General features: G+C 30.7%; 2 protein-coding genes across 7 annotated transcripts in view; both read right to left on the reverse strand.

Moving 5' to 3' along the window:
- Positions 1-4576: 4576 nt before the first annotated feature.
- LOC129226536 (uncharacterized) lies at positions 4577-13357 on the reverse strand. 2 transcript variants are annotated; one of them, XM_054861145.1, is made up of 9 exons: positions 13264-13357; positions 9096-9300; positions 8502-8759; positions 8322-8381; positions 7398-7520; positions 7058-7180; positions 5243-5314; positions 4933-5163; positions 4577-4710 (listed from the first exon to the last, which is right to left on the reverse strand). In XM_054861145.1, exons 2-8 carry the CDS (start codon positions 9283-9285, stop codon positions 5069-5071), a joined length of 921 nt encoding a protein of 306 aa, XP_054717120.1. In that variant the 5' UTR covers positions 9286-9300; positions 13264-13357; the 3' UTR covers positions 4577-4710; positions 4933-5068. The 2 variants fall into 2 exon arrangements, with proteins under 2 accessions (XP_054717120.1, XP_054717121.1); XM_054861146.1 differs by having other exon boundaries at positions 9096-9287; positions 13264-13341.
- Positions 13358-19780: 6423 nt separating this feature from the next.
- LOC129225869 (uncharacterized) overlaps positions 19781-27887 on the reverse strand; it is a 52261-nt gene continuing 44154 nt past the window's right edge. For 4 of the 5 annotated variants that reach the window (XM_054860397.1, XM_054860392.1, XM_054860394.1 and 1 more), the window contains 6 exons: positions 27703-27753; positions 26261-26335; positions 26099-26177; positions 25930-25992; positions 24847-24897; positions 19781-20640 (listed from right to left, as the gene is read on the reverse strand). In XM_054860397.1, coding sequence (XP_054716372.1) covers positions 25962-25992; positions 26099-26177; positions 26261-26335; positions 27703-27753 — 236 coding nt within the window. In that variant the 3' untranslated portion in view covers positions 19781-20640; positions 24847-24897; positions 25930-25961. The remainder of the gene's footprint in view (positions 20641-24846; positions 24898-25929; positions 25993-26098; positions 26178-26260; positions 26336-27702; positions 27754-27887) is intronic. The other variant, XM_054860396.1, reaches the window with a different exon arrangement.

A 27887-nucleotide genomic window follows, 5' to 3' on the forward strand; every position in this document is an offset into this window, starting at 1 on the left:
TACTCTTGATCTTGGGCTTTAACAATTCCTCAATCAAAAAACTAAATTTTAAGTTCTATTTACTTGTTTGTTTTGAAGTGTAAAGTTGAAATAGCTAAAAGAAATGCATCGAAAAAAAGCGCTTGTAATAAACTATTTAGAAAAGTTTCTACATAAAATTTTAGAGGGAAAAAACATATATAACTCATCAAACAAGAAAATAGAAGCAATTCTAAGCTGCAAAGCATTGGTTAGGTAAACTGAAAAGCTACTACAGAGGATTTGATTTTAAATATGACACCAAACCTCCCTGTTGTAACCACCCAGTCATGCAGAAGAACCAAATTCTTCGATTTTGTTTAGCTTGAAATTATGAATATGATTTTGTATTTGAATGCTCCGAAAATTTTCCTAGAAAGGAAATACATGTAACGAAAAAAACCCAGCAAATATCCGAAATGATTATTCGAATCTATCAAATATGCAATTTAATGTAACATGTATTCGATGACAGCAAAATATGTCGTACTTACTGTGAGATATGTGGTACGATAAGATTTTGTTTATAACACATTTATTCAACAAAAATGCTGCAAGAAGTGCATGTTTCTGTAAAAAAAATAATCTTTAGTGAATGGCTGGCATCGAACACAATATTAATCAAGTATTTGAACTCATGACAACAAATAATTCGTTCCTGGCATAGCTTGTCATTTCGTGTTGACAAGCTCTGTTCAAAAAACTTTTTTTCAACGGAAATCCATGGAAAACAACCTTGTTTGACTTTTATATCTCTTAAATACACTCATGAGAACAAGTAACCATGAAACAGAATGGTTTTTTCCCCCAAAATTAACGTAAACAAAAATCTTCTGCTTAATCACAACACGAATTCAGTCTTTCGGCGCGAACCGGAAGTTATGTGACACCGAGATCACGTGATCGAGCAGACGACGCTGAAACAAGTCCATTGCTTCACTTTTTATTGATCGATTTAATTAAGAAAGTAGTGTATAAACTTCAGCTAAGCCTAAAAAAATTCTAGCTAAAAACGCAAATAACTCTTACCGTAATTAAGTTAGAGCATTGAAACAAATTGCGTAGGACGCAGAAAATTTTATCATTTCCAACGATACATAGTATTGATATGTGCAAGTAATTTTTCACACCCATGTTCCATGCTCGGGAATTTATGTAAAAGTTGGGTCTAAATTGGAATAAAAAAAGAACAATCTATCGGATTTTTCTCGTACTGGTCTGCTAACCTTTCCGGTGCTAAAAGAAAGATACTGTGAAAATTTCGGGTAGTTCACACAAACAGGCGCTTTTTGGAGATTTCATTTTATACTGTGTAGAGATGAAGTCCCCAAAAAGCGTCTGTTTGTTTGTGTGAATGTGCAAAACTTGAAAACTACCCGGTCGATTTCGCTGAAATTTTCAGTATCTTTCTTTCAGCACAGGAAAAGTTAACAGACTAGTACGAGAAAAATCCCGTACATTTTTCTTTTTTTTATTTCAATTTAGACCCGACTTTCACATAAATTCCCTAGCATGGAACATGGGTGTGAAAAAATACTTGCACATATCAATACTACATATCGTTGGAAATGATAGAATTTTCTGCGTCCGACGCAATTTGTTTCAATGCTAACTTAATTACGGCGAGAGCTATTTGCGTTTTTAGCTCGAATTTTTTTAGGCTTAGCTGAAATTTAGGCACTACTTTCTCCATTAAATATATCATTAAAATGTGAAGGAATTGTTGCACAGTTTTCTTTTTGACACCATTGGAAAAAGCGACATTTTTAACTCCAGATCTATCTCGGCCTGTGGTCAAAGAACTAAGCTTCTATCTCTAAAAGAAAAGAAAAGTTACAGGCATTTTTAAATCAAGTTTGAAAAATCTCATCTCCATTCAAGTTGTTAACCATTTTATTTTCGAGTTTCCATGAATACGCTTTTTGAATCCATTGTTTCTTTCCATCTTTCTCATTTTAATTTCTTAAACATATTTTGCCCAAACAGCACAAATCGTCCCAAAATCGTAGAAGTAATGTAACATCAACGTGATCACATGTACCGAAATCCTCCTAAACTCGTTGAGATCTGGTTGATAAAACAGGAAAATGTCCGCCCAGCACAGCGATTTCACGTGAAATCGCTGTAGATATGACATCACTTTCAACATTTTTGGGAGCAATTATCAACGTTTTTTGGATGCTTACAAAATATCAACGTTATTTCTATTTAGGTTACATTGCACTCTGGAGGAGTTTTCAACGAATTTTAGACGTTAAATGGATTTATCTACCGATATTAGATGAACTAACAACCTGTTTCAGAGGATTTATCAACGATTTTTTCACGTGTTTGTGTAACGAAATATCTACATAAACTGCATTTGGTAAATTAATTACCAATAATTTATAGACTGTTTGCACACTTTTTGGAAGTCTTTAAAACTTTTTTTATAACCCTCAAACTTTTTAAACCAGTAATATACTTAGGATTTAAAAAAAAATCATTTGAATGAAATTCAAATTTGGAATATAACTCAGTAAAATAATTAAAAATGACAAAATTAATTCATTTCAAATATAAATGAATATTTAGATTTTATTTAAATAATTTAAAAAATGGCCGATGTTAAGTTACTGCGTTAACCTTTTTTCAGCTTTTTAAAAAATTAATTTTCAAGATTTAAGACTTCCAAGAAACATGTAAGCAATCTATGAATCCTTGATAACCTATTTTGTGTTCATATTTAAGTAGACAGTAAACTATTTGTTTTGTATGCATAATTCAAATTTTATTACAGCAATTAATCTTAACAAAAAATTCAAAGCCTAAACTTGAGAGTTAACAAATGCATATTTTAATTGTATATTAATCACTAAAGGCTTTCCTTGGTGTTTGAGTAAATTTGTTAACATATTTTCTTAATATGAAATCAAAATAAAAACAAAATTAATATGTGTGAAAACATCAATTTATAATTAAAGAATAATTTTTTCCCCTCATAAAGATGATGCACAAATCCCATTATTAAAAACAAATAAATTTATGCAATTATTAAGAATAATTTTGTTCTGTATCCTTTGGAATATCTCCTGTAGCCAATTTATGAAATAGACTTTGATTGTATTATTTCTTATAATAGTTACATTTTAAATCTTATGTCAATTAGCCTTCGGAAATTCTTAAACATTCAATGAAGGTGTCTAGTATCAACAGTCAAGAGATTCTTTTTTTTAATTTTATATGAATATTTTTTTTTTTTTTTTCTTCTCATAAAAGGAAAATGACAAATGTTCATTACTGGAAATAGTATTTTGCAAAAATTGACATCATTGAATAAATTAGTAATTAATCATTGAAAAAGAAATATCAAAGCCAAATTACTTTGAGTTATTAATGCATTGAAATTTAAGAAATGTAAAAAAATTCTACATAAATTTCAAAACAGATTGCATAATTTATTTATTAAACAACAATATCATAATTATTGTACAGATGGATTTTGTCTTTTTCTCTTGTCACGTGAGTTTGCATGACGCAACCAGTCAGCAACAACTTTTGTAACCTTCTCTTCTGTTGCTCCACTCAAATTAGTACTTGTTGCAATCTCTGTAAAGAAAAAAGGTATTCATGAGTGTAAGAGAATTGGCTAACAAAGAAAATGCTGGAAAATGGATTAATAAAAGTATGTGCATTGGAACAAAGACTTAAGTGTATTAGAGGTTACCCATAAAGATCACTTTAGAAAAAGGGGTGGGTGGAAGAGCCATTCAACTTGTACACAGTTGAGAAAAGTCCAATATTGCCACTTGTGCTTTTTTTTTTTTTTTTTTTTTAATTTCTTTCCTTCAAAAAATTGGGGGAGGGTTGGGTTTGAAACAGAAAGTAGGTCAAGCATACATTAATAAGAAATACTATTTATAAGATTGCATGATTTTTAAATAAAGCACTATGAATGCTTGTTGAACTGACACTTAAGAATTTTAAAAAGCATGGGTGTTGACTTTTAATTTAACAAATAAACATTCCTTTTCTATGTTTTGACATATAATTACTCCACTGTAATAGACAAATTTTGGAAACATAAGATAGTGGCAAAAAGTGGATCTCATAAAAAGAAGTGAAAGCTTCTGAACTTCTAAATGAACATGTAAAAATTAAGAGATTTTACGGAGCTAAATAAAAAGCACTCACTACATAAATTCACTAATGAATTCTGCTGAAAAATGCCTTCATGAAAGAAAATAATTGCTAAAAGTAAATAAATAAACCAAATAAAGTTACTAAACAAACAATTATTTTTAAAAAATAATAAAAGCTTGAACTTTGAGAAATTTATAACCTTTGACTTAAAGACATAATAGCATAAATTTTCCTATTTCTTGCATGAAAAAGAAAAGAAAGTTCACAACACTTCGTAAAGCTCTCACACTACTTTTCTGGAAATGAACAATAATTTCTACAATAACCACAAAAAAATTTGTTTTTATACTATATACCTAAAAGTTTAACTAAAATTACATGTAATCCCTTAAGAGGAGTCACTAGCTTACCAAATATTATGCTGCATATTCTTGATGTTTTAAAGCTGAGCTTCCCCCTCTGTCCCAAGAAGCTGAACTTAGCTGCTAATGCATCTGTAAACAATTTCTTCAACACTAGTGTTGCTACCTGACGAAACCCAGTACCTCCCACTCTTTGTAAGTAAGATACCTGAAATCAAGAAAATAAATAAAACATTAAACTTTTTTTTTCCAAAAGCCACACTAATTAGAAAGCAAAATGTACTGAAGTGCAAAATAATTCTAATCATTGCCACTTTGAAAGTTTTATACTTACAAACATGTGAAAATAAATGCTTCTCTAGACTATGCTAAATGTTTAGTTCTGAAATTAAGCAACATTAGTAACCAAAACCAGAAAAGTTTTAAATACCAGTTGTTTTCTCGTCATTTCATCAGACAGCTTTTCTTCAAGCATATTGAATTCATCAAAAGTTGAGAGTGGTAGCAACTTGGACAAGTCATTCGGCAAATTCTCAGTTTTATCCCTTTTCACACAATCCAATTCATTAATTTTTGCCTCTAGAGCTATGTTGTGGTCTTCCAAATTTTTTAATTCTATTCTTAATAGATATGACATTTCTTAGAATTGCTTTTAAGTATCCTACGAAAAAATCAACAAATAAAATAAAACAATTCTTGTCAGTGACACTATACTAAATAGAGATTAATTTTTTTTTTACCCTCTACATCTTTATTCGACAAAATCGAGCTGGATGCAAGTGCAGGAGGTTGCTTTCCATCTAAAGATAATTCTGTAAGCACAAGAGAAAAATAACATCACTTAAATCTTATAGTACTTCCATATGTTATATACATCACAGAGGGGGGGGGGGGGGGTCAGTCAAATGTGACGGTTTGCCCCAGAGGGGTAGGGACGGTCAATAACACTGTTATGCCACATTCAAGTTTAAATGAATTTTTAAATTGTACAAATTGTGTGTTACTTATTGTTAAAACGAAGTAAATATGCATATCATGTATTTTTTTTTTTTTTTTCACATCAACGGTAATTGTTGATCAATACATTTGTACATTTTGTAAATGAAGTTTAAATAAGAATTTCTTTTAAAAAAAGGATTATAGATGTTGTTAGGTTACAAACCTTGGGGGGGGGGGGGGGATGATAGTTTTGTTACAAAGTGTGTCAAAATTGCTAAATAAGCACATTGCATAAGTCTTTGAAAGCCCTGGTATTTAAAATACTAACTAACAAAACAAACTATTTAACAGTTATTGTCATTGTTATTAAATGTTTCACACAGTCGAACTAGCTTATAACAAGCCCTGATTTAATGAGAACCTGGATTTAGCGAGGAAATCAGAAAGATTTGGTTGGTATAATGTTAAGCCTATGGAATATGTCTGTGGTTCCTAAAATTTCTATCGATATGACTGCCTACTCAGCTTAACCTATGTTAGACAAATTCCTTTGACACACTGGAGTCAACTGCGTTTGTGACGAGTTATGAATCCTGAGAAAAAATGAGGATGGCTCTTTTTTTTTAAATTTGTGGAGTGAAGAAACATTTGAAAGTCATATTTGTTGACACCAATGTTGTCATTTCTGAAATATACTTCCGAGGAAATTGTAGCTTGGATTCAATCAAATGCAGATAAAAAAATTTATGAAAGCAACATCGATAATGATAATGTAAAGAATTTGAAGCTGAATCACCTTCAACTTAATCAAGGGCTTTTAATGTGCAGAAAAACATTATCCCTTGTTTGAAGTTAGAGGAATTAGTGTCAATTTTTTTTTTTTTGTGCACAAAATAGATACAATCATACAATAAGGCAACTTCAAAGCGAATTAACCAGCAACAATAATGATAAATAAAAAATAATAGCAAATGTGTATAGTATTTCCTCACTTTTCCCCAAACATGTTTCTTACCAGCACTCTGTTACGGTGAGCAAACATTGTGGTCACTTCATGCTCGTTATAAGCAAGTTCAACTGTATCTTTTAAATTTCACACAATACTCTATATTTATGATTCCATACGACAAACTGATTTTTATATTCATTGTAGGATACATTAAAATACAGATTAGAACTGGTCCGATCTAAAAATCTCTTGTAAAGACAAACATTGTGCCAAATGGTTATAACATTTGTCTTAATATAAAAAATACAGCTTATAAAAAAAAAAATATATTTTAAAATTTACCTCTGTTTCCACAAGATTTATTTTGCAACAAAGACTGGCTACTGGGATGCCTATTGAGCTGTGATATGCCCCACAGATCTGACGGGGTAGACAGATTATAGGACTCTCCATCTGTCTTACCACCTATTTTATTAAAATAAGTTATAATAATGACAATTTCTAAAAATTCAAAAACGGCACAAGATTCTAAAGGTTGTGCATTCTTAAAACATATCTCACTCCAAATTTCAGTTTGTTAAATTATTATTATTTTAAGACAAACATTTTGCTAAATGAGTTATAACAGTTATCTTATTATAAAAAACAAATATATTTTAAAATTTACCTCTGTTTCCACAAGATTTATTTAGTAACAAAGATTGGCTACTGGGTTGCCTATTGACCTCTGAAATGCCACACAGATCTGGCGAAGTAGACAGGGTAAACGAATCTTCGTCTATCTTACCACCTATTTTATTAAAATGAGTTTTAATAATGGCAATTTCTAAAAATTCAAGAATGGCACAAGTTTCTAAAGGTTCCTAAAATATGATTTGTGCATTTTTAAAACATGTCTCACTCCAAATTTCAACTTGTTAAATTATTATTATTTTAAGACAAACATTTTGCTAAATGAGTTATAACAGTTGTCTTATTTAAAAAAACAAATATATTTTTAAATTTACCTCTGTTTCCACAAGATTTATTTAGTAACAAAGATTGGCTACTGGGTTGCCTATTGAGCTCCGGAATGCCACACAGATTTGACAAAGTAGACAGAGTGAAGGAATCTTCATCTATCTTACCACCTATTTTATTAAAATCAGTTATAATAATGGCAATTTCTAAAATTCAAGAATGGCACAAGTTTTTAATGGTTCAGAAAATATGATTTATGCATTTTTAAAACTAGAGATATGCCGAGTTGAGCACAAAACACGTGTCTGCAGTGTTCCTTTGTTCATATGTTTAACATGTGCAGATTATAGCAGCGAAGAAAAATAAATATTTCCCTAAAAATGCATCCATTAGGCTTATATTAATGGAAAATTCCTCACCTCCGTGACAGATCTTATCAATGTCATTATTTCTGAGGTAAAAATAAATGATGAAGGGAAAATACATTAATATTAGGCAATCTACACAATTTATAAATGGCCAGTATATTCGCAAATTTACTAAATACTATTTTTTAGCACACATTTGAACTAAAAGGAAAACTAAAAGTTAAGCCGTAATTTAGTTAAGAGAGCTTAATATTAGATTCTCACTAACCATTAAAATTGCTCGTTTTTTGCACAATTAACAAAATTACTACTTTGGCATTAAATTGTCCTTAATTTTTAAACATTCAAAGTTTTTTTTTATTTCCGTGTGAACAAGGCAGTTATTTTTATTTAATTTTTATTTATGAGTAAAATAATTGGAACTTAGCTGGGCCATTGTTTATTGTTATTTATAGTAGGTTACACTTTCATGTAAGAATGAAACAAAAAAAGAAAACAACAGGTTTCGAAATTGAAAAATATTTGCGTTCAAAAGTTACGGTTTCTGGAGAATGACCCATGTGCTCTTGATACAGATTATCATTTTTTTAACAAAATACTAACCAGATTGTGTTGCAGCATAACGGGACAGAGTGGGGGAACTCTCTGCATTTGTCTTGTCACCTAAATTATTAAAACAGAATAATGACAATTAATAAAAATGTGGATCACTGGTTTCTTTAGCATAAGACAATTTCGTTTACATGTTAAATTTTCAACTATAAATTAAAAAAGAGTATATACCATTAATTTCAGCAGTAAAAAGCTTTTCAATAAGGGGTCTTTTATTTTCAATGTTTGATTTTCTTTTATGAATGAACTTAGGCGTTTCTGGTATAATATCATCAGCAACCATATAATCACTGTCATCAGAAGATAAATCAGCAACCAATCGTTTATTTTGAACTCTTTTACCCCTACCAAGCTCGTCTGGGTCTGTCGAATCTAAATCTGATCGTACTTGAGCAATTTTGAGTTTTCTTTCAGCATCTTCCCAGGTTTCTAGAAAAATAAAAAAAACACTAAATTAACAACATTTATAGTTATAATGAAATAGAATAAGTAAGCTAAGTAATAAAACAATTAGTAATTAAAAAATGAGAAAACATAGATAACTGTTTTCATTTATAAATAACTTTGTTTTTGTGGCATTCAGCAAACAATTAAGTTTTTCCCAAATGATTGCTACCAAAAGAAAATAATGCAACACAGTATGGGCACTTAAAACCTTTTTAATTTTATCACTAAATTACAAGACAGTAATACGGAATACTTCTCTAAAGGATTGAAATGTTTTACTTCTTTAGTATTTTAAAAGAATAATCTAATGTTAATTACCAAAAATACCAAGTGTATACACTGGATAAAGATCCCAGTATTCTGCTGGAGAAATTCTTTCACGCCTGTGGGGCAGAATTTTAGGTGCTATATTTTGTGGAGGCCAGTATACCTTGTCTTCGTAAAGCCAGCTGCAGGGCACAACATCCACGTCATTGTTTTGTACAAACTTGACAACTGCAAACTCCATATCTAATCAAAATAACTATGAAATATGCAAACAATCAAATGATTGAAGTTGAATAATTACAATGAATGAAATTAACATTACAATGAAAATTCTTTCAAAGAGTTAGAATTCTGTTTCATATACAAAAAAAAAACTCTTTTTCTTTTACATTAAAAAAGTAATTTAATAAAATAATAGTTCACACATGAAACAAAATAAATGAGGTATTTTTGCATAAATAACAAACAGTAGGATTACTTGTATATCTGTAGTAATTGATACAATTTTTTAAATAAATTGAGCATAAAAGTTCTTCTCAGGAATAAAATAGACACAAACAGATAAGAAATTTCTTACAAGAAGGGTTTTTTTTTTTCTAGTTCAATGGTTAGAAATATGACAGATAAACTTCAGAATGCTTAAAAAATTATGAAGTTTTTTAAATAGTAAAATGAAATTTTCCCAAAATGCATAAAACAAGGTTGATAAGAACTGAATTAAGAAATAAATTACATAAAATTTTACACATGCCTAAAACAAGGTCGCTAAGAACTGAATAAAAAAAATAAATTACATAAATTTTACACATGTTCAAAAATAAGTATTCATTAGCCATTATTAAAGAACAAATTTCATTATTGTTAAAAATTATGGGAATAATTTTTTATCAACATAAAATGGTGGGAACTGGTTTTTTTTAATAAAAATAAAATATTTATTTTTTTAATATCATGTCTATAAAGATATGGTAACACAATTATTATTTAGTGCTGTCCTCTAAAAAAAAGAAAAAAAAAAAAACATATTTTTTACATTTTTAAACCTTTAAAATGGTTACAAAGAGGTGAAATACAAGTATAATTTAACACCCTTGATCTGACTTGGTATTTTAACACTAAATGAAATAAAATGCTACATAATGCATTTTAGACAAATGCTTTATTTTTACTATTTCAATTAATTTTAAACTTTTTGAACTTTTCTTGTAAAAAGTAATGATAGATGATTCAGAACATGAGAATTTAAATGTCTTACAATCTACAAAATTCACCACCTGCTTGTTGGATTTGGTTAAATATATCGCAAATGAATTCTGTAACATTTCCTTCAATTTTACAAACTTGTTTGTTGCTATCTAGTAACTAAATTAAAAACAATTTCATAAAAGTATTAAATCCTAAACACACTTTAAATCAGAAATTCAACAAGAACAAGCTAAAAAATCTATTCAAAATCAGCATTTTGTGATGCACGTAGTAACAAAACACTTTTTTAAAAGATCAAATCTGATTCTGGAAAACGATTTCACTTGAAGTCATGGGAAAATATTAATGGCTAAAGAAAATGGATTAGTTATTTTTATGATTCAATATGAAAAATGATCCTAATTACTAAAATTTACATTCATTTTGCAAAACTAAATTACTTTCCTTGAAAATGAGTATTGTTTTATCACATTTTGCACATTCTGCTATGTATCTAAAAAAAATAAAGTTCTACGTGGGTTTGTTTATGCCTCCTTTTCAAAAAACTTACCTAATATATTAATACATAACACAGAGTAAGTTGAAAAAAGGAAATTTTGTTGACAGATTGTTGTTTTAACATCAGAAAAAAAAAAACTTATCATTTTAAACAGCAGTTTTAAAACTCTGAAATTTAGGAGAAATGGTTCATCAAAATTACATTTTTAGCTGAAATTTCTAAACAATTAAATAAAAACCCACCACTTATTTTTATGCATTTATTACTGATGATGGATTAAAGAAATTAGATAAAACACAAGTTAGTGACCCACTTTGACAAAGTACCGGATTTTTTAAGGATTTTTTTTTTTTTTTTTTTTTTAAGGACAGCAAGAAAAAAAAAATATAAAAATAGTTTCCTGTCATATAACCAATATTTAACAAACAACAATTATTCATTACAAGTATGCAACAAAGGAAAAACAGCATAATATTCCTTCATAGGAAATGCTACATTTTTGCTTTTAATGGCAGTTACAGGCCAAGTTAATAGAGAACTGAGCTTGGAGGCTTTGTAAATGTTTAATTCTGATGATTCACAGGGATGTTCATACAAATCATCTAGCCTCAGAAATTTTTTACCAACAACATTCTGCATATCATTACTAACTATAAAATTAAAAATAACAATAATACTCTCATCTTTCAAAGTACAAACATTGTCAGGAGACTTTAATGACAGAGAAAAATTCTCAAAAATAGCTTTTTTGTACTGAGTTCCAGACAGCATATTAAAAGGTAATGGGCCTTTATGATGCTGTACTGAAAACTTGATTGATGAATGAGTAGAAACAGAAAAAGATGGGTTTGAAACAGATTCCATTGTGCGTAAATATAATTGTTGCAATGGTCGCTCATTCTTTCGAATTTTTCTTTTCAAAACTTGATTATAATTTTCAAATGGGAATGCGCTAAAACTGTCCAAAGGACCAAAACGCTTGACATCATTAACTAAATGCAGCAAACCATGAACATTATAAGAAACAAATTCTTTTCCATAAAAAATACCGAAACATTCTACAAAATGTTTCAGAAGTAACTGTGCATAATCATATCTTTCAATACCATCAGAGGTCAATGGTAAACATAAAATTACAATAGCATAATGTAATGACATAAAATGATTATATATACGTAATGGTAAAATACTAAATATAATAGGACCTGTATAAAGAATTATTTGCCTAAATTCGGTTGCTTTAAAGCGCTCAAATTCTTTGATTGCTCGTGGTTTACGAGCAAATTCATTTGGGATGAATTGAGCTAAGCTTACAAGTTTATCCGAGACATTTTGCATCACACAAGGTACAATACGAAAGCGCAAATCAGACTTCCTCCATAAGAAAAAGAGCTTCCGCATAACACCTAAGCAGACTAAGTGCATATATTCGTATGGTATCTGGGAAACCATACCAATATCCACTTCTTCTAAAAGAGAGGAGCCTACATGATGTTCCTCCTGCAAACGATTTTTGAAGGAATCATCAGTTCGTTCCCTCGAGTTTAAATCAGGAAAACACATTCTGTTACGCAAAAAATCCCCTTCCTGAATGCATTTTCCACACCCAAAGTAACCTGTATGGCCTTTGATGCATGCAATGAATGATCTTGCTGGAGCATCACAAATTATACCTTTTATTACAATATTGAATTCATTTTCAGAAATAGAAATGCCCTCCCTAAGCAACACCTTCAGCTCAGACACAAGATCAAACAAATAGTCATTGACATTTTGGGGTTTGCAGTTCCCATGATAGGCACCAATTGAGAACACTTTTTGTTTGGGAAGGTTGGATACATAGCATAGAATAGGCCATAACTGGCTTCCTGAACTTTTGGAAATGGGTAAACCATCAAAGTTCAACAAAAGCTCCAGTGTTTTTGGGATAGAAATTTCATTTGCCAACACAGTTTGCAACGATTTTCCTAACCCAAAATGGCAGTACTTTCCTGGTGCTACATCTTTAACAACAGTTTTTCTAGGTGTCTTTAGAAGAGTTCGTGCATCAACCGGGAAAGATTTGAAGCAACTATGTGTTTTAATAACAGTGAGCAATTTGTTGAGATGGGAATGGGGAACATTACAGTCAACTGCCCAATCTCTTAGTTTTGGTAAAAACATTTCGTCGGATTCGACAGAAAACAATTCATCATCAAAATCATCATCACTGCTTTCGGACGAATCGACGAAATCATCTGAAGAATTTTCATCAACTAAGTCCTCATAAGATCTAATAAACACATTATTAGACGGAACATCAGTATCAGCAACTTGATTTTCGAGCCCTAATGCTTGATCATTATTAATATAAGATACTTGATTTTCGAGCCATAATGCTTGATCATTATTAACATAAGATACTTCATTATCAAATTCACAGTTCACTCTACGTCGTACTTGACGATCAGAGCATTGTTTCTTGAATTTTGAAAACATTATTGAAAAAAACTTAAAGAGCAGGCAATTACTTACTTCACGTTAATATAAGAAATAGCTAATTCATTAATATAACACGCTCTCGCGACAATACCAATCGCAAGGCAAGCCGACAACCACCAACCACCCAACAACGTGGGAAAATTCTAGTCAGTACTCAATAAATTGCCATTTTTCTAAACTAAAATTTTTGCGCCTGAGCAGGTTCGACTAAACAGTTTTCAGAAATGTAAAAACTCGTCAAAATGATTACAAATATTAGAGCTACGCTATGTACTATAAATGTAAACTTTCAAACATATTTTGGAATTTATTTTGAAACCTGTGCCAATTTCGTACTTTTGTCAACCATATTTGGAAAAGCCCAAATACGTGAGGAAATCTACATCGCGTCGATATCCGTTTGTGATATGTCATGAGTTTTGCACCAGTTCAACGATATAACAACGAATATTGGAAGATATGTGCTGTCTGGGTGTGTTTCCATGGTTACGCTTTTTGAATCCATCTTTCTCATTTTAATTTCTTAAAAGTATTTTAATATGTGTCGTTTGGAAGGGAGATTTTGCATGCTGTTTTCTTTCTTTCTTTTATTTGAGCCTGATTGTGGGATATACGTCACTTGACATAATTTTTGTTTTCAAGGTAGACCGGGCAACGCAGCTAGTTTTATACTATGTCAGTGGCGCCGACTCCATGGGGCCTGAGCCCCCTCAAAAATATTTTTGAGGGGGCAGAGCCCAATAAATCAAGAAAAGTATTAAGTTATATTATGTTTTCTAAACTCATAAATTTCTTTTATTTTCCTTGTTTGAAGATAGTTTACCTTGTAAAATACATTCAGTACTGAGCTAAAACAAATAATTATTACGGTAGTAAGCAGGTTAACTGAAAACAAGTAGTGTGAATAATGATGGTGTTATAGTGCTGCAAGCACACTTAGAATTTGTCTCAGTTCGCGAACTTACGGGACAAATCTGTTGCCGGTGGGCAGCGCTGCGGCGAGCTCATCTAAGTGTTGCTGATCCGGAAAAAAATGTATGAGGATTTTATTTGTATATTAAATTGGATGCATGATAGTTTTGAATACTTTTGAGAATCGTGTTTTAAAGAAAAACCTTCACAATAAAATGATGATCCTTCGCTTCCTCAGAATCGAAGTATACCAAAGAAGTATAAAAACAACGAAGCCAGCTCATCGCACGCTGTCAAAATCCCAAAGGAGTATTACAAGGCACTTTACATTGAGGTTTGTGAAATGGTGCAATCTTGCATTATTGGGCGGTTTACATCAACTGGACTCACACTGATCATTGCAGTTGAACAAGAGTGCGTGCTTTTATTAAACAGAGATGAAACAAATTTTGAAAAATCACCTTTCAAAAATAACCTAGACATTGAGAGACTGCGTTTACACTTGAACTTTGTTAGCCGGTATAACTAATGAAAAAACAACTGTTCTTAAAAAAAAGATGCGTAAATTAAATTACCTTTTTACGAAAATACTGTGCGTGTTTGTATTTATTTTTTCCCTTTTTCAAAGTCAAAAAGTATGTGTCAGGCTTGTCGAGTTTTCGGGGTTCTATATGATGGAGTGATTATATGACTTTAAAATGCTTTGAAAACTTTAAAACTCTCTATTTTTCATTTCAAATTTAGAACATTTCCCCTGGTTTACCCCACCCCACCCCCATTTTTTAAAAAGTTGCCGTCTCTGGGAGTGCCCCTCCATTCAAGTAAATTGTCCTTCTTACCTTATAATATCAATGCCTAACTACGGCACTGCACGGCTCCCCATAAAATAGAACAAAAAAAAAATCTCTAAGACAAGTGATATGATTTAAAAGTTGAACCAGAAAATTCGTAAACCAATTTTTAGATTCTTTTACTTTGAAAACAGTGTCATATACTGTTTGTTTGTTAAAATTATACACACCAGAAAATATGGCATTTTCAAGGCACAAAAATCTGACCTTTATTTGGGGTGGGAGATCCTCCGAGGGACAAAACTACATTTTTTTTGTAGCGCACTACAACTACAACTACTTTATGAAAAATGTAGTTTACAACTACTTTTTTCAAAATGTAGCAACTACAAACTACTTTTGAAATGTAGTCGCTACTTCGCTAATTTTTAAAAATAAATAAATAGAAACATACACATACACTCCGTTTGAGGATTGAACAAAAAGAATTCAAAAAGTGGTTTAGACTAATAAATTGGCTCATTTGAACATGGAATTTTACAAAGAATTATCTATTCTTTCCTTCCCTTAATTAGCCAATTTGTCATTCGAAGCATTTTTTACGATTTTTACGAATACGGTGAAACCTGTGTAAGTTGGCCACTCACAGTGCACTACTTAAGTGGTCAACTTAAACAGTGATCAACTTAGAGAGGTTGATTTATATGCTAAGGGCTAACTCCGTGCCTGAAAAAAGCCGTCAACTTGGACAGGTGGTCAACTTACAAAGGTAGTCAATTTCACAGGTTTTACTGTATTAAAAGTTGAAAGAATTCAACCTTCAAATTTTTAATCCATTCCTAACAGTGAATATTTAATTCAAGAAGCGCAACTTGGCTACTTGAAAATGTAAATAGATACAGTCGTAATTTAATTTAAATTTTACACAGACATACAGATTCATAAAATTGATTTTAGATGATGAAAAATTTTTAAACAAAATTTAACTATCATTATTATAGGAGTAAATTTTATAGGGAACTTATATATTTTTTGCAGGAACTAATTAATTGGTTTTGAGCATCAAGTTAGTGGTCTGGACCTGAACAATATCTCCCTTCTTATGCCACTGATAAAATGAAATAAAAGCATTTTTCAATTTTACCGAAAGCCTCAAAAACTAAAATATTTAATAATTGACTTTTTTTGGTTAATGTATCAACACACTCAATCAGTAAAAAAAAAAGAGACAGAAAAATGTCAAAAACGGACTAGTATTTATAATCGAATATTAATAAATATCCAAAATATGAAATGAAAGCTTACTTTTCTTCAATCTACAATTTTAAACTACAGTGGACTTGCGCTGCAACGCGATTCGATTTATGCAGAGTTTTTCTCGAGTAATGAATTTCGGAACTAATGCGACTTCCTCACACGCAACACACTTAATATTAGTTTCGTGAAAAAACTTTCCCTTTAGCAATCACTGAAAGCGGAAGTTCCCCACACAGTACTAGTCGAAACATCGCTTTGTCAATGTACACACACTTGATGATACATCATTTCCCATAAGTTTATCTGAAGTTCAAAAATTGAAGGAAAAATAAAAAGTTTCTGACAACTAAAGAAATGTAAAGGTTTTCGACATGCTTGAACAACTAAAGAGTATGTAGAACTTACTGTATCCACTGCACAGTACTATTGTAATGTTGCATTTTATTATAGCTACATACTATACGTACCGTACTGTTTCACTTTATGCCAGTCTCCTCCATTGAGTTTGTGCATCCTAATAGTACTTTTATTCAATAACACAGCTTATTATTATTTTTAATACAGTAAGATTTCAGTTCTCTATACTTAAATTTGGTAATATGAAGTTAAAAAATGGGTTAAAACAGAATGAGGGATTTCTTAAATGTCAAAAATTACAGGTATGTTCATAAAAAATTGTATAGATACCTTTTTGACTCCCCCCCCCCCACCCCACCCTCTGTTAGAAAACACAAACGCGGTACTAAATTGGCAATTATTGCTTTTCTTTTTCTTTCTAAGCCATGCTCTATTCAAGGCGAATGTTTGGGAAATGTAAAAATTTCGTTGCCAAACAAAACTAACAGCATCAATAGATGGAACGTATGGCACCAAAATAAAATGTCTGAGGTCAGCTCGAATTTTTCAGAGTCTTACAAATTTGATTGGTGCAAGTTAAACTTGCGTAAAACTTGCACCCGTCAGATTCGCTTGAGAAACCTCTTTTCTTTTCTTTTCTTTTGAAAATTTATTTAAAAGTAGTTTCTAGAAATTGCTAAACTACTTTTTTTTGTATCGAACTACTCGCTACTCTACTTTTTTAAGAAAGTAGTGTGCTACACTACAAACTACTAAAAAATGTAGCTACTACAGTAGCGTCGCTACTTGTAGCGCGCTACTTCCAACCACTGCAGTATAGGTACTCTGGAGGAGCATATTTTCTCTCTTTTTGAAGCCTCTGCTTTAAGCCCCCTACATACGAGACGGGAAGTGAAATCTTTTCGAAAAAGGGACCCTATTAACTAATTGACTGGCGATTTTCATTGTGTTTGTTCAAAAGAGAAATCGCTTTACTTTACGAAAGAAAAGGGTATATAACAATATAATTTCATGTCGCACACACCATTGGACTGAACCGAATTTATTTGAGCAATTGCTTCTCAATTCAGCTAAAATGGAACCCAGTTGACTCAACTAGCTTACTCTTCTTTGAATTCTTGGAAATGTCCTTTTAGTTGATTCAACTCATCAATATGAAAATGGTAGAGGCATATGACTATCGTGCGAAGAATAACGGGCAATGCCTTCATTTTTCTTCCTGGTTACACTTCCTAATAACCGCCTGTTCGAAATTTGATTCAACTAAGTTGCTTTGTGTGAAGAGGGCTTTAGGCTTGGGTTATGCTCACTCCTTCACTGTCAACCCTCAGTAACTACATGAAAATTATTTCCCCCATTGCTATGTCTTCTAATGGCTAAACCTTGTCTTATACAAGCGACGATAACAATGTACAGTTGGCTCTCTAACGACTTTCAAGGAACCACAAAAATATTTAAGTAGAATGCGTCCTTAAATAGATTACTTTTAAAACTACAGTGGAGCAGCGGGGGGAACGTTAAAAGTGGTCTTTAAATAGAGAAAGTCATTAAATAGAGCATTGTTAAACAGAGATTCAACTGTATTTACATGTAACTGGGCATTGTTCTTGCTGTATTTTGGTATAATTTACACCGAGTATATACACTTTGCTGCCCCCACTCAGCCTGTCTGTGAGGTATTTAAGACTTCTGCAGTTCATTATTTTCTTTCGAAGTTTACTTTGTTTTAATTACATAACACTTAATTTAATATTTTGCAATTACATTTCACATAATATGTTCTTTGTTACATAATTGTGCAATATTTTTTTTGGAAATCAAACTGTAAAATGCCCCCTAAATAATTGATTTTATCAAATCAAATCCCAACTTTTGTGGGGGTCCAGCTGTTAATTATTAAGGGGGTCCGGTCCACTTAGTGGAGATGCCCATGAGTGGCAGTATACAGCTTTGTACAAATAGCTTTGAAACTATACCTATATATTTTTTTCTCTCAATTTTGAATTTAAATTTTATTAGCTGCTTTAGAATTAAACTTAATATAAAGATTTTTAAGATTACCTAGTGTTGTAATCAAGAAATCATATACTGATTTTATTTCATACCTTTCAATGAAATCCTAGTTCATAAAATAGTCTAAAGATTTAAAAAACATTAGTTATATTTTGTTGGATCTTTTGGATTAGTGCTTTTGCGCCAAAACTTATTTGAATTTGCCGCTCCTCAGAAATTTCCACCCAAGTTATTAGCCTGGACTTGCCCCAGGAACACATTTCTTTTTCTATTTCATAACTGAAATCAAAGTAAAAAAAAACAATATTATTCAATAGCGATTACTTCCGATTTGAAAACTGCTTCTACTTACAAAATATTAGGAAACAACCTTTGCTGACAGTAGCAATTAGTTGAAGAAAGTTACAAGCAAACTAGCGGGTCACCTGGGGTAGCTATTACAGAAAGTGAAAGTTTGATAAAGAAAGTAAACCGGTTAGTTGCCAATGGCAGTTATTTTCTTATTAATAGGTCTTCATACATAAATGGAACCAATTTGAAGTTAGCCTTTTTTTAATGTGCGGACAGTCAGTGGCGTAGCTAGACCCGACTTCCGGGGGGGGGGGGGGGGGGGGGGGGTTACTTCTTTTATATATATATATATATATATATATATATATATATATATATATATATATATATATATATATATATATATATATGTATAATCGCTTGGAATTTTTTCCTTTTCTTCCTTTTTTTTTTCTTTCTCTTCTCTCTTCTTTTTCTCTTTTTTTTGAGACTAACTTTTCGGGGGGGGGGGGGGTTGTCCCCAACCCCCCCCCCCCTTAGCTACGCCCCTGCGGACAGTTAGCAAAAACTAGAGAAAAAAAAAGAAGCCCGCCGGAGTCGGAGTGTGTTCCAACGATTCTGACTCCTTTACTCCAAACTCAGTTTGATTCAGACTCCACAGCCCTGGTATAAACTGTACCCGGTCTCCCACAATGATACTTTTAGTGTTCTAAAATAATATAAAAATACTAACAAGCAATTTAAATATAAATTTTAAAAGAGCATTGTGAAAGGAAAAAAAAATATATTTTTTGTAACAAAAAATAAATAAATAAAATAAAATAAAAAATAAATAAATAAATAAAACTAGCAGAAATGAAATACAGTTATGGAGCAATTGTCATTACAAATAAATAATTCAGAACATCTAATTAAATAAGGCATGGCAATAAAATGTAAATTTTTAATATTAGAGATTTTGACAATGTCTACGTTTCATTGAATTAAAATATTAAGACAGTTAAAATTTCAGTAAGACGAAAATTACATTTATACTAAAAACATACACAATACACTTAAAATTCAAATTTTTCCTGAATGCACAATTAAAAAGGATAAACAAGATTCCTACATTTTGTGTAAAATAATCATTGTCTTGCAAGGTTTTGTCGGAGAATTTTCAAATGTTTTTAAACTTGTCACTGAGTGTGCACAAAAGAGGGAAGGAAGAGTACTTAACTACATATTCTTTCTTCTGTTTTAGACAAGCTCAGAGGTTCATTGAATTTAAATTAAAATTGAATTAGATCTGAGGAAAATAGTGTTTTTTCTTGCACAACACCCGAGTTTCAGAATATTTCTTTTGTTGCACCTAACTTTGCATTTCTCTCTCTTTCTTCTTTCAAAATTACAGGAATGCTTATGGTAAAATAAATCAATATTGTAAAATCGAGAGGAATAAAAATGATTTTAGCATTTTTAACAGTGATTCAATTGTAAGCAGGAGTAGTTTTGTGAATTTGCACAAAATTATTTATCCTGTTCTTGACTTCTGTTTTAGCTTCCTGAATTGGTGAAACAACTTCATATCGAACTGAAACGTCCTTCAAATTTCTTTCTAAAAATTTGTCAAGATGCTTATGACCAGAATTTTGTCCAAGTTTATGCAGAGTAAGTGTATGACGAAGATTTTCACAAGATCCTATGAACGCAGGCTTCTTGGCTCGCCAGACTTTTAGTTCATAAATTCCTGACGATGTGGGTATATTAGTATTAACACTTTTCAATTCAACCCAGGAAGAGTAATTTCCTGAATGGAGAAAAAAATGCACATTACTAAAATAAAAAAATAACCAAACAATTAAGTTCATTGAATACTGCTTATTACTACCTTTCAACTAACATAAAGTAAATAAAAAATGAAAATTAATATTGCAAAACAGTAAATGAAGAACATAATTTCTTGTTGTTATTTATATTAGTAGTATTTAAATCACAGAGAATCAAAATATTTTGCGGCCTCTAAACAGGGTCACATATTTCATATTTCAGGGAGGGGAGTAAGTGGTCTCCTTGTGTGCTCAAATGACAGGCCTACCAGTTGTTTGAGCCCTTCATTTTAAGCGTGATATGCCTTTGGGAGTGTTGATCAGGGTTCGAAAATATCAAAAATGTCCGATATTTCGATATATATCTGATATTTTCAATCAGCACAAACCAATGTCTTCAAAATAATGAATGCATCCTCAAATCTCTCGAAAATTATTATTACAATGAGTAGACTTAAAATTAAGGTTTCTTTCATTATTCATATCTAATATTTCATTTCTTATTTTTGTCAATTTTAATAGTTAATTAATTTAGCATCAGCTGTTTTACTCATTTGTCTTCTGTTAGCTACTTTTACACAGTTATATGATTCAGAAATAAACAATATGCATTGGTTGGATGCAGTCATAAGATATTTTTTTTCTTCGGACCAACATTCAATATATCAGAACCTTGATTATCCGAGCTAATTGGGACTGCTAGTGCCTTGGATGTCAGAAATCTCGGTTAATAAAAACTTTGTAGAAAATCTGGTTAGAATCGTAAACTTTTAAAATGTATTAATTCAAAATACAGTTTAATATTTTTAAAAGATGAAAATGAACATATAAACAGTAATATTTTACAGTTAAAAAACTAAAATAGGAAAATAACTTGCAGTAAGATTTAAAAAAATTGAGATTTTGTACAATGCCAAGTTAGATATTAAAAGATGCATTAAAAACCTCACAAATTTCCAAAAAATATTTTTATATTCAAATAGAAAGTTCACCATTTCATAAAATTTTATTTATTTTCTTTGAAAACAAGACTTCATTATTGGCTTGGTTAACAGAAACCTTAGTTAATCGAAGCTCGATTAATCAAGGTTCTACTGTATTTAATTAGGAACTTTTAATATAAATAAAAATTTTATGAATACAATAATTTCATGAATATAAAATAAAAAAAAACAATATTATTTTATTTAGTTATATTAATACATCATAAAAATATAGTACATAACTTTTTGGTTATTTTTAATAATAAATGAGCGATATTACTATGATAAAGATAATTTTTATATTTAAAATACTGTAGTTGGAAAAATAAATATTGAAAACATCAAAATGTTATGATATTTTCAAAATAAATACCGTATATATATCGACTGATATACATCGGCGAATCCTGGTGTTGATGCATGCCACCTCAAAAAACAAAGCATGCACATAAGTTCTGAAATTGCCAGAAGGGCAGATAAATTTAAAAACTGGACTTAGGAAGTCACCAGAGAAAAGAAAATCATAGCTATCAAGGGCGCTCATATAGGGGACAAGGGGGGGACTCAAGCCCACCCCCTTGAAATTAGAACTTTCTCGCTTTCAGTACTTTTTTCTTTTCAAAAATGTAAAAACATTTCTTCTCCAGCCATTAATGAATAAGTTATTAAAAATGTCAAATTTTAATGACTCTAATCTGTCCTGAAATCAGTTTCCACAGGGAAAATATCCAGCTAAACCACGGGGAAAATATTTGAGCCCCCCCAGGGCCCAATATAGGCTGATTTTGCTACCGTTTTTTCGGTACCTTCACAAAAATATTGTTTTGAAATAGGTACTTTCACAAAAATCAAGTAATAAAATCAGGTAGCTTCACAAAAACATCGAAAATTTCACAAAAATTCGCATTTTAAAATATAAAATTTGTTTCTCCGTTTAAAACAAAATTTACTTATAACATAAAATTCTAAGCAGGTTTATATGAACAATCGCTTAAATAGCAACCTTTTTTGTGGTATTTTAACTAATTTTTAGCTGTTTCTCGCCAAAGTGTATTTATGCAATATTATCGCAATCTTTTTAACATGTTTTGGGGAACTGTTTTTTCTCATAATTTCCAATATTGTACACAGCCCATTAAGCTGAAATTACGATGGTATTTTTGGTACTTATTAGGTTTTTAGCTCCTCCCCCCTCCCCAAAAAACAAAACCTGTTAAAAATAATACTAGATGACATTTACACTTTTCAGCTAAAATTCATTTGTTCTACTTCTCTTTTACAAAAATTAGGATGCCTTTAAAAGTTCACAAAAACAATGCTGATAAAAAAAAGCTTTCACAAAAATAGAATGATGCAATACTTTCACAAAAATAGGTAGCGAGAAAAATATCCTGGATTGGCCCCCCCCCCCCCCCTTGCAACTTTGCATATGGGGCGCCCATGATAGCTATTTAGCTGTAACTTAACGATCATTACAAAGTTATCACATGAACAAAAATCAATATAATAATATTAAAACCTGAAGATTGACACATAGAACTTTAAAGTATATACAGTGGAATCCCATTGCAACAAAAAAATATTTCAGTCTCGATAACATTGCTTGAATTCCAGTACAACAAAATTAATGTTACAATGAACAAAATTTAATGCCTTTGGGATTTTACTATAGTGTAGTGCATTCAGCAAGAAGCCAAACGGGAAGTAAACAAAGCAATGTGTCTCTTGGTGCCATAATAATGAAAACAGCACCAATCAGAAAAGCAAAATGTTCACAAACAGAATCTTAATTCCTACCAGTAATTCTTGAACGTGGCTAGTGTTGGTGCCTAACAGCAACCCTCTTTGTTCACTTCACTATTACTTTTCCCTGAATGCATTACAGAAAAGAAAAGGAAAGCATTTTTAAAAGTTCAAAGGATGGGAATTAGTTTTCAGGATTTGTCAGATTGTAGTCAAAAGAGAGGAGTTTTTCCATTTTTTTTTTTTCACGCTAGTAAGCAGAGTGTCCCCCCCCCCCCTTTCACTTAAAAACGAATTTCCCTGAAAGTAGTATTCCTTAAGTTTATATATTTCCCTGAAAGTAGTATTCTTTAAATTTATATTTCAGAAGCAAGCAAAGTCTCTTGAGGAATTTTTCTAAGTGGAATAAAAATGAATTTAGCTTTCTCTTATCATTACTTCAAAATTACGTTAATTGAACATAATTAAGAATGGAATTAAAGAGTAATTTATTAAATACATAATTATATTATAAGTCATTGTTAAATTACATATTTTGAAGCTATTCTGGTTGTGACAACACTTTGTTGACAGTTCGAATGGGAGGCATGATAATGAGATTTGACCACATTAAATTTGAGCCACATGAACTACAGTAGAATTTATATTTAAAATTTTGCAGCTGAAACACAAACTTTCAAATGAACAGGTTCACGTTAAATATCTTTCTCTTTATACATTGTTACTTTGCAGTTCTTCAATTAGACCTACTATTGGTACATCATTTTCACATATAGTCAACTTTCCATAACTTGGAAGTCCAAAGGGACTGACTAAAACCTTTGAGTTAAGGGAAGTTCCCACAGCCTTTTCAATAGTTTGGGACAAAACGATGCTTTGAAATATAGGAATACAGGGGGGCGCATCCGTCATAAAACACTGTTAATTCGTTCCGAGTAGTATTGAAACCGTGTTATACAAGTCTTTTTTAAAAATAACTTTTTAAATTGTTTTTTACACTCATTAATCATGTACATAGTAAAAATCATGTCAATATGTATCGTGTTATATCGAAACCCTGTTTTGTGTTATATTAAAACCCTGTTTGGTGTTATATCGAAAACATGTTATACAAAACTTAGAAATAATGTAAATCAAGGGATGTGTACTATGTTGTATCAAAACCAAGTTTCATAAAAACAAAGTAAAAAAATTAGAGCTATCATCAAACATTAACAGAATGTACTTAACAAAAGTGAAATTCCATCTTTTTTAAATATAACATTCTTGTTGTATCAAAACTATGAAGCATTAAATTCAAGTTTTGTACCGTATAATATCAAAACCGTGTTGTACAAGTACCGTGTTACACGAGGGACGCCTGTACTTGAGTTATATGGCTTTGAGTTTTCGCGAGTTGAAGGCAGATGCTTAATAATATTTTTATTTACCAAGAAAAATAAAATGCATTTAAATAATTACCTAGCTCAGCTGAATCACCACCATCCAAAAGATTATCTTTAGTTTCGTCTTCTTGAAATAAAGAGAGAATACACAAATATTTGCATAGGTATATTTTTTTAAAACACATATTATAATATTTAAAAGTTCAAACATTAAAACAAGTTCAAAAATTAAATAATCCTTGTTTAAACGGGCTATATTTATAAATAATTTGATTTTTTCCTAAACAACTTAAACTTTATATTTATGTATTAATTTATTTGATGTGAAGCTAAATAACTCTGAAGATACACAGCTAAAAATACTTTGATATTGCTAGCCGAAATTGCTTTCAGCAAGTATTATTGAAATCACTGATAAAATTGACACTACAATGAAAAAGAACAGGTGATGAGACATTAGTTAATCTATCATTGAAATTAAGAATATTTCTTACAGTCAAACATTACCAACAAACAGTGCAAGGAGAAATGCAGTAGATTCCTAAATATTATATCATATTTCATATGAGTGAGTCAAACTGCTGCACTAAGCACAAAAGTCGTAAAGAAATATTTGTTGAAAAAAAAAAAAAACTCTCGCTGAAGAAGATGCATAGAAAAGTTTTTTGATTTAGCAATTTTAAGGGTATTTACTGAACAATTTAATAACTTTTAATGTTAACACCTATGGAAGAATTTCAAGCCCTTTTATTCAAGAAACCAACAACACTAAAAATATGTTTGGTTCGAAAAAATTGCGCAGATTCTAAATATATTTTAAATTTTCGGTTTCTCAAGAAATAAAAAAAGTACAGAATCTCCAAATACCAACTCTTGTAGATTTAACATTGACACAAGTCAGAGATAAATATGAATGAATCAAAATTAAACGAATTCAAAGTACAAATGTTTTTGCTGCTAAATAATGATCCTTCAGATGATTGATTTCCCCCCTAAAGTTTTAATTGATCCAATTTTTGGGCTTAGGGCCTTTTAAGTTTTTAAAAATTGAACATTGAATGTTACAAACATACAATGTGTTAACAATATGTTACAAACTTCTATTACAGAAACTTTTAAAGCCCTGTGACATATACTGTTTAAAACTTAGCATTCTTACCTTCATTTAACAGAGATATACTCTTTCTTCCACTAGATTTTAATCTTTTGGGTGATGGGGCAACTGAAAAATATTTATAATCAGGCAACAGAATATTCTTAAGTCAAAACAAAAATATAATGCAGTTTTGAAAACTTACCATGAATCAAGAAAAATAATAAGAAGTTACCTGTGAAATCTGATAAACCAGCCATAGTTTTTTCTCTTTGATTTCACTCTTAAAATCTTCTCTGGGTTAGGTTCTTCATCTAAGATTCAAAAGAATTAAGTAGCTGATAAATACTATGGAACTCCAATTATTACTTTTATAATAATCAGAATGCTAAAATACCTGATAAATCTTCCTTGCTAATTTGTGGAACAAACATCGTTTTACGACGAGATTTAGTTGTAGTTGAAAGCATTTCTGGGAAGAAACAGGGGGGAAAACATAAAAAAATTATGAAAAACACATTAGTAAGTTAATGAACGACACATTTTAATTATTTAACATAACTACAAAAGGCTTTGCAGAGGAAAAGACTGATTAAATATTTTCCCCAGTCTCTTTGCTTTCCTTTAAGAAATTAACAAGGGAAAAGCAATAATTAAAATAAAAGTGTAGGATTTTTTACAGAAAAAAAATATAAGATACCTAAAACAACTGCTTCATGCACATTTTTTTGATAAAATAATCATTTAAATTTACACCCAGGCTTTAATTTTACAATCAAAATACTATGATTCTAACCAGGGAACCACAAAAAATATCGCAATAGTAAAACAAATTAAAATAAGTAGCTGTCAAAAGAGTATGTTGATACTTTGTCCCTCTTTATTGAGATAAAAGGTCTGAAAGCCTGCCAAAATTATAAGATAAGTGCCAAATTTAAACTTGGCGAGAATTCAGAGATATTAATAGTTTGCTGTCGATTTCACGGTCTGCATGTGGTGTGGTTAGACAAAATGCAATAATTCAAAACATGTGACACTTCTCATTTCGTATTGTAGATATGGTGTAACTTACCTGCAGCTTACTTTTTGTTTGAACAGAAGTTCATTGTTTGCCTTGTTTGCCGAATGTGCCAGAATTGAAACTTCTACTACTAGGGCTGGGCAGCATCCAAATTTTAATATAGCAATAAATATATCCCTCTCTAGATATTGATATTTTTGATATGTCGATATACCTAGGACGGCATATTCAACATTTTGTATGTGTGTAGGTGGTGGTGGTGGTGGTGGGGGCAAAGGATATAAATGGAATGCATATTACATAAATAAAGTATCTGAAATAGACAAGTTGGTTTGCACCAGATTTTTGTAAGAAAGCAATTTGATTTACTTTATAATAATTAGATTTTATGAATTAACGGTTAATGAATGATTAACATTTAGGTATGCACCTAATTTCTTGATAATTAACAAAATAATTAAGAACAAAATTTTGTAATTTCATTTTTTTTATAAGCAGAGCTTTCTAGAGGGAATAGATAGTTTGAAAAGCCTGAACTATTAAAAAATTACTTGATGTAAATATATTTTTGGGTAAAAAATAAAAAACTTTTCCCCATAAGTATAAGCTTTCTATGACAAATAAAGATAAAATTAAATCAGGTACTATTAAGCATAATTTTTTTTTTTTTTGGAAAATCAGTAATTCTGAAAAGTCTAGGAAGAGAAATTTTTAAGTTTTGTCTCCAATGCTAATGCAGAATAAATAATGAAAATCATGATTTAATTAGTGAATATACAATTCATTTTTTTCCAAAACAGAAGGAAATTAATAAATACCGAATTCATTAGTAATATCTTCTGCAGCTTGCTCAATAATTGGTTCCATTTCTGAAAGAAACAAAAATACATTCAGCAATAAGTGCAGTTAAGTAATTGTCTGACACTTTCTGCTAATTTTACTAGAATTCTACTGAGACAGATGAAAACATTAAAACATGCATCTCATAGCAGAATAATATTAA

Source organism: Uloborus diversus, chromosome 7, assembly GCF_026930045.1.
Source record: "Uloborus diversus isolate 005 chromosome 7, Udiv.v.3.1, whole genome shotgun sequence".
In the NCBI taxonomy this organism is placed as follows: domain Eukaryota; kingdom Metazoa; phylum Arthropoda; class Arachnida; order Araneae; family Uloboridae; genus Uloborus; species Uloborus diversus.

Excerpts from the sequence above, each read along its gene's own strand:
- LOC129226536 (XM_054861145.1), bottom strand. The coding sequence starts at position 9,285 with ATGGAGTTTGCAGTTGTCAAGTTTGTACAAAACAATGACGTGGATGTT. Across the intron at positions 7,521-8,321 it reads TTATGCTGCAACACAATCTG|GTGGTAAGATAGATGAAGAT; the intron begins GTTAGTATTTTG and ends TTAATAAAATAG. Across the intron at positions 5,315-7,057 it reads TAAATCTTGTGGAAACAGAG|AATTATCTTTAGATGGAAAG; the intron begins GTAAATTTTAAA and ends TTGTGCTTACAG.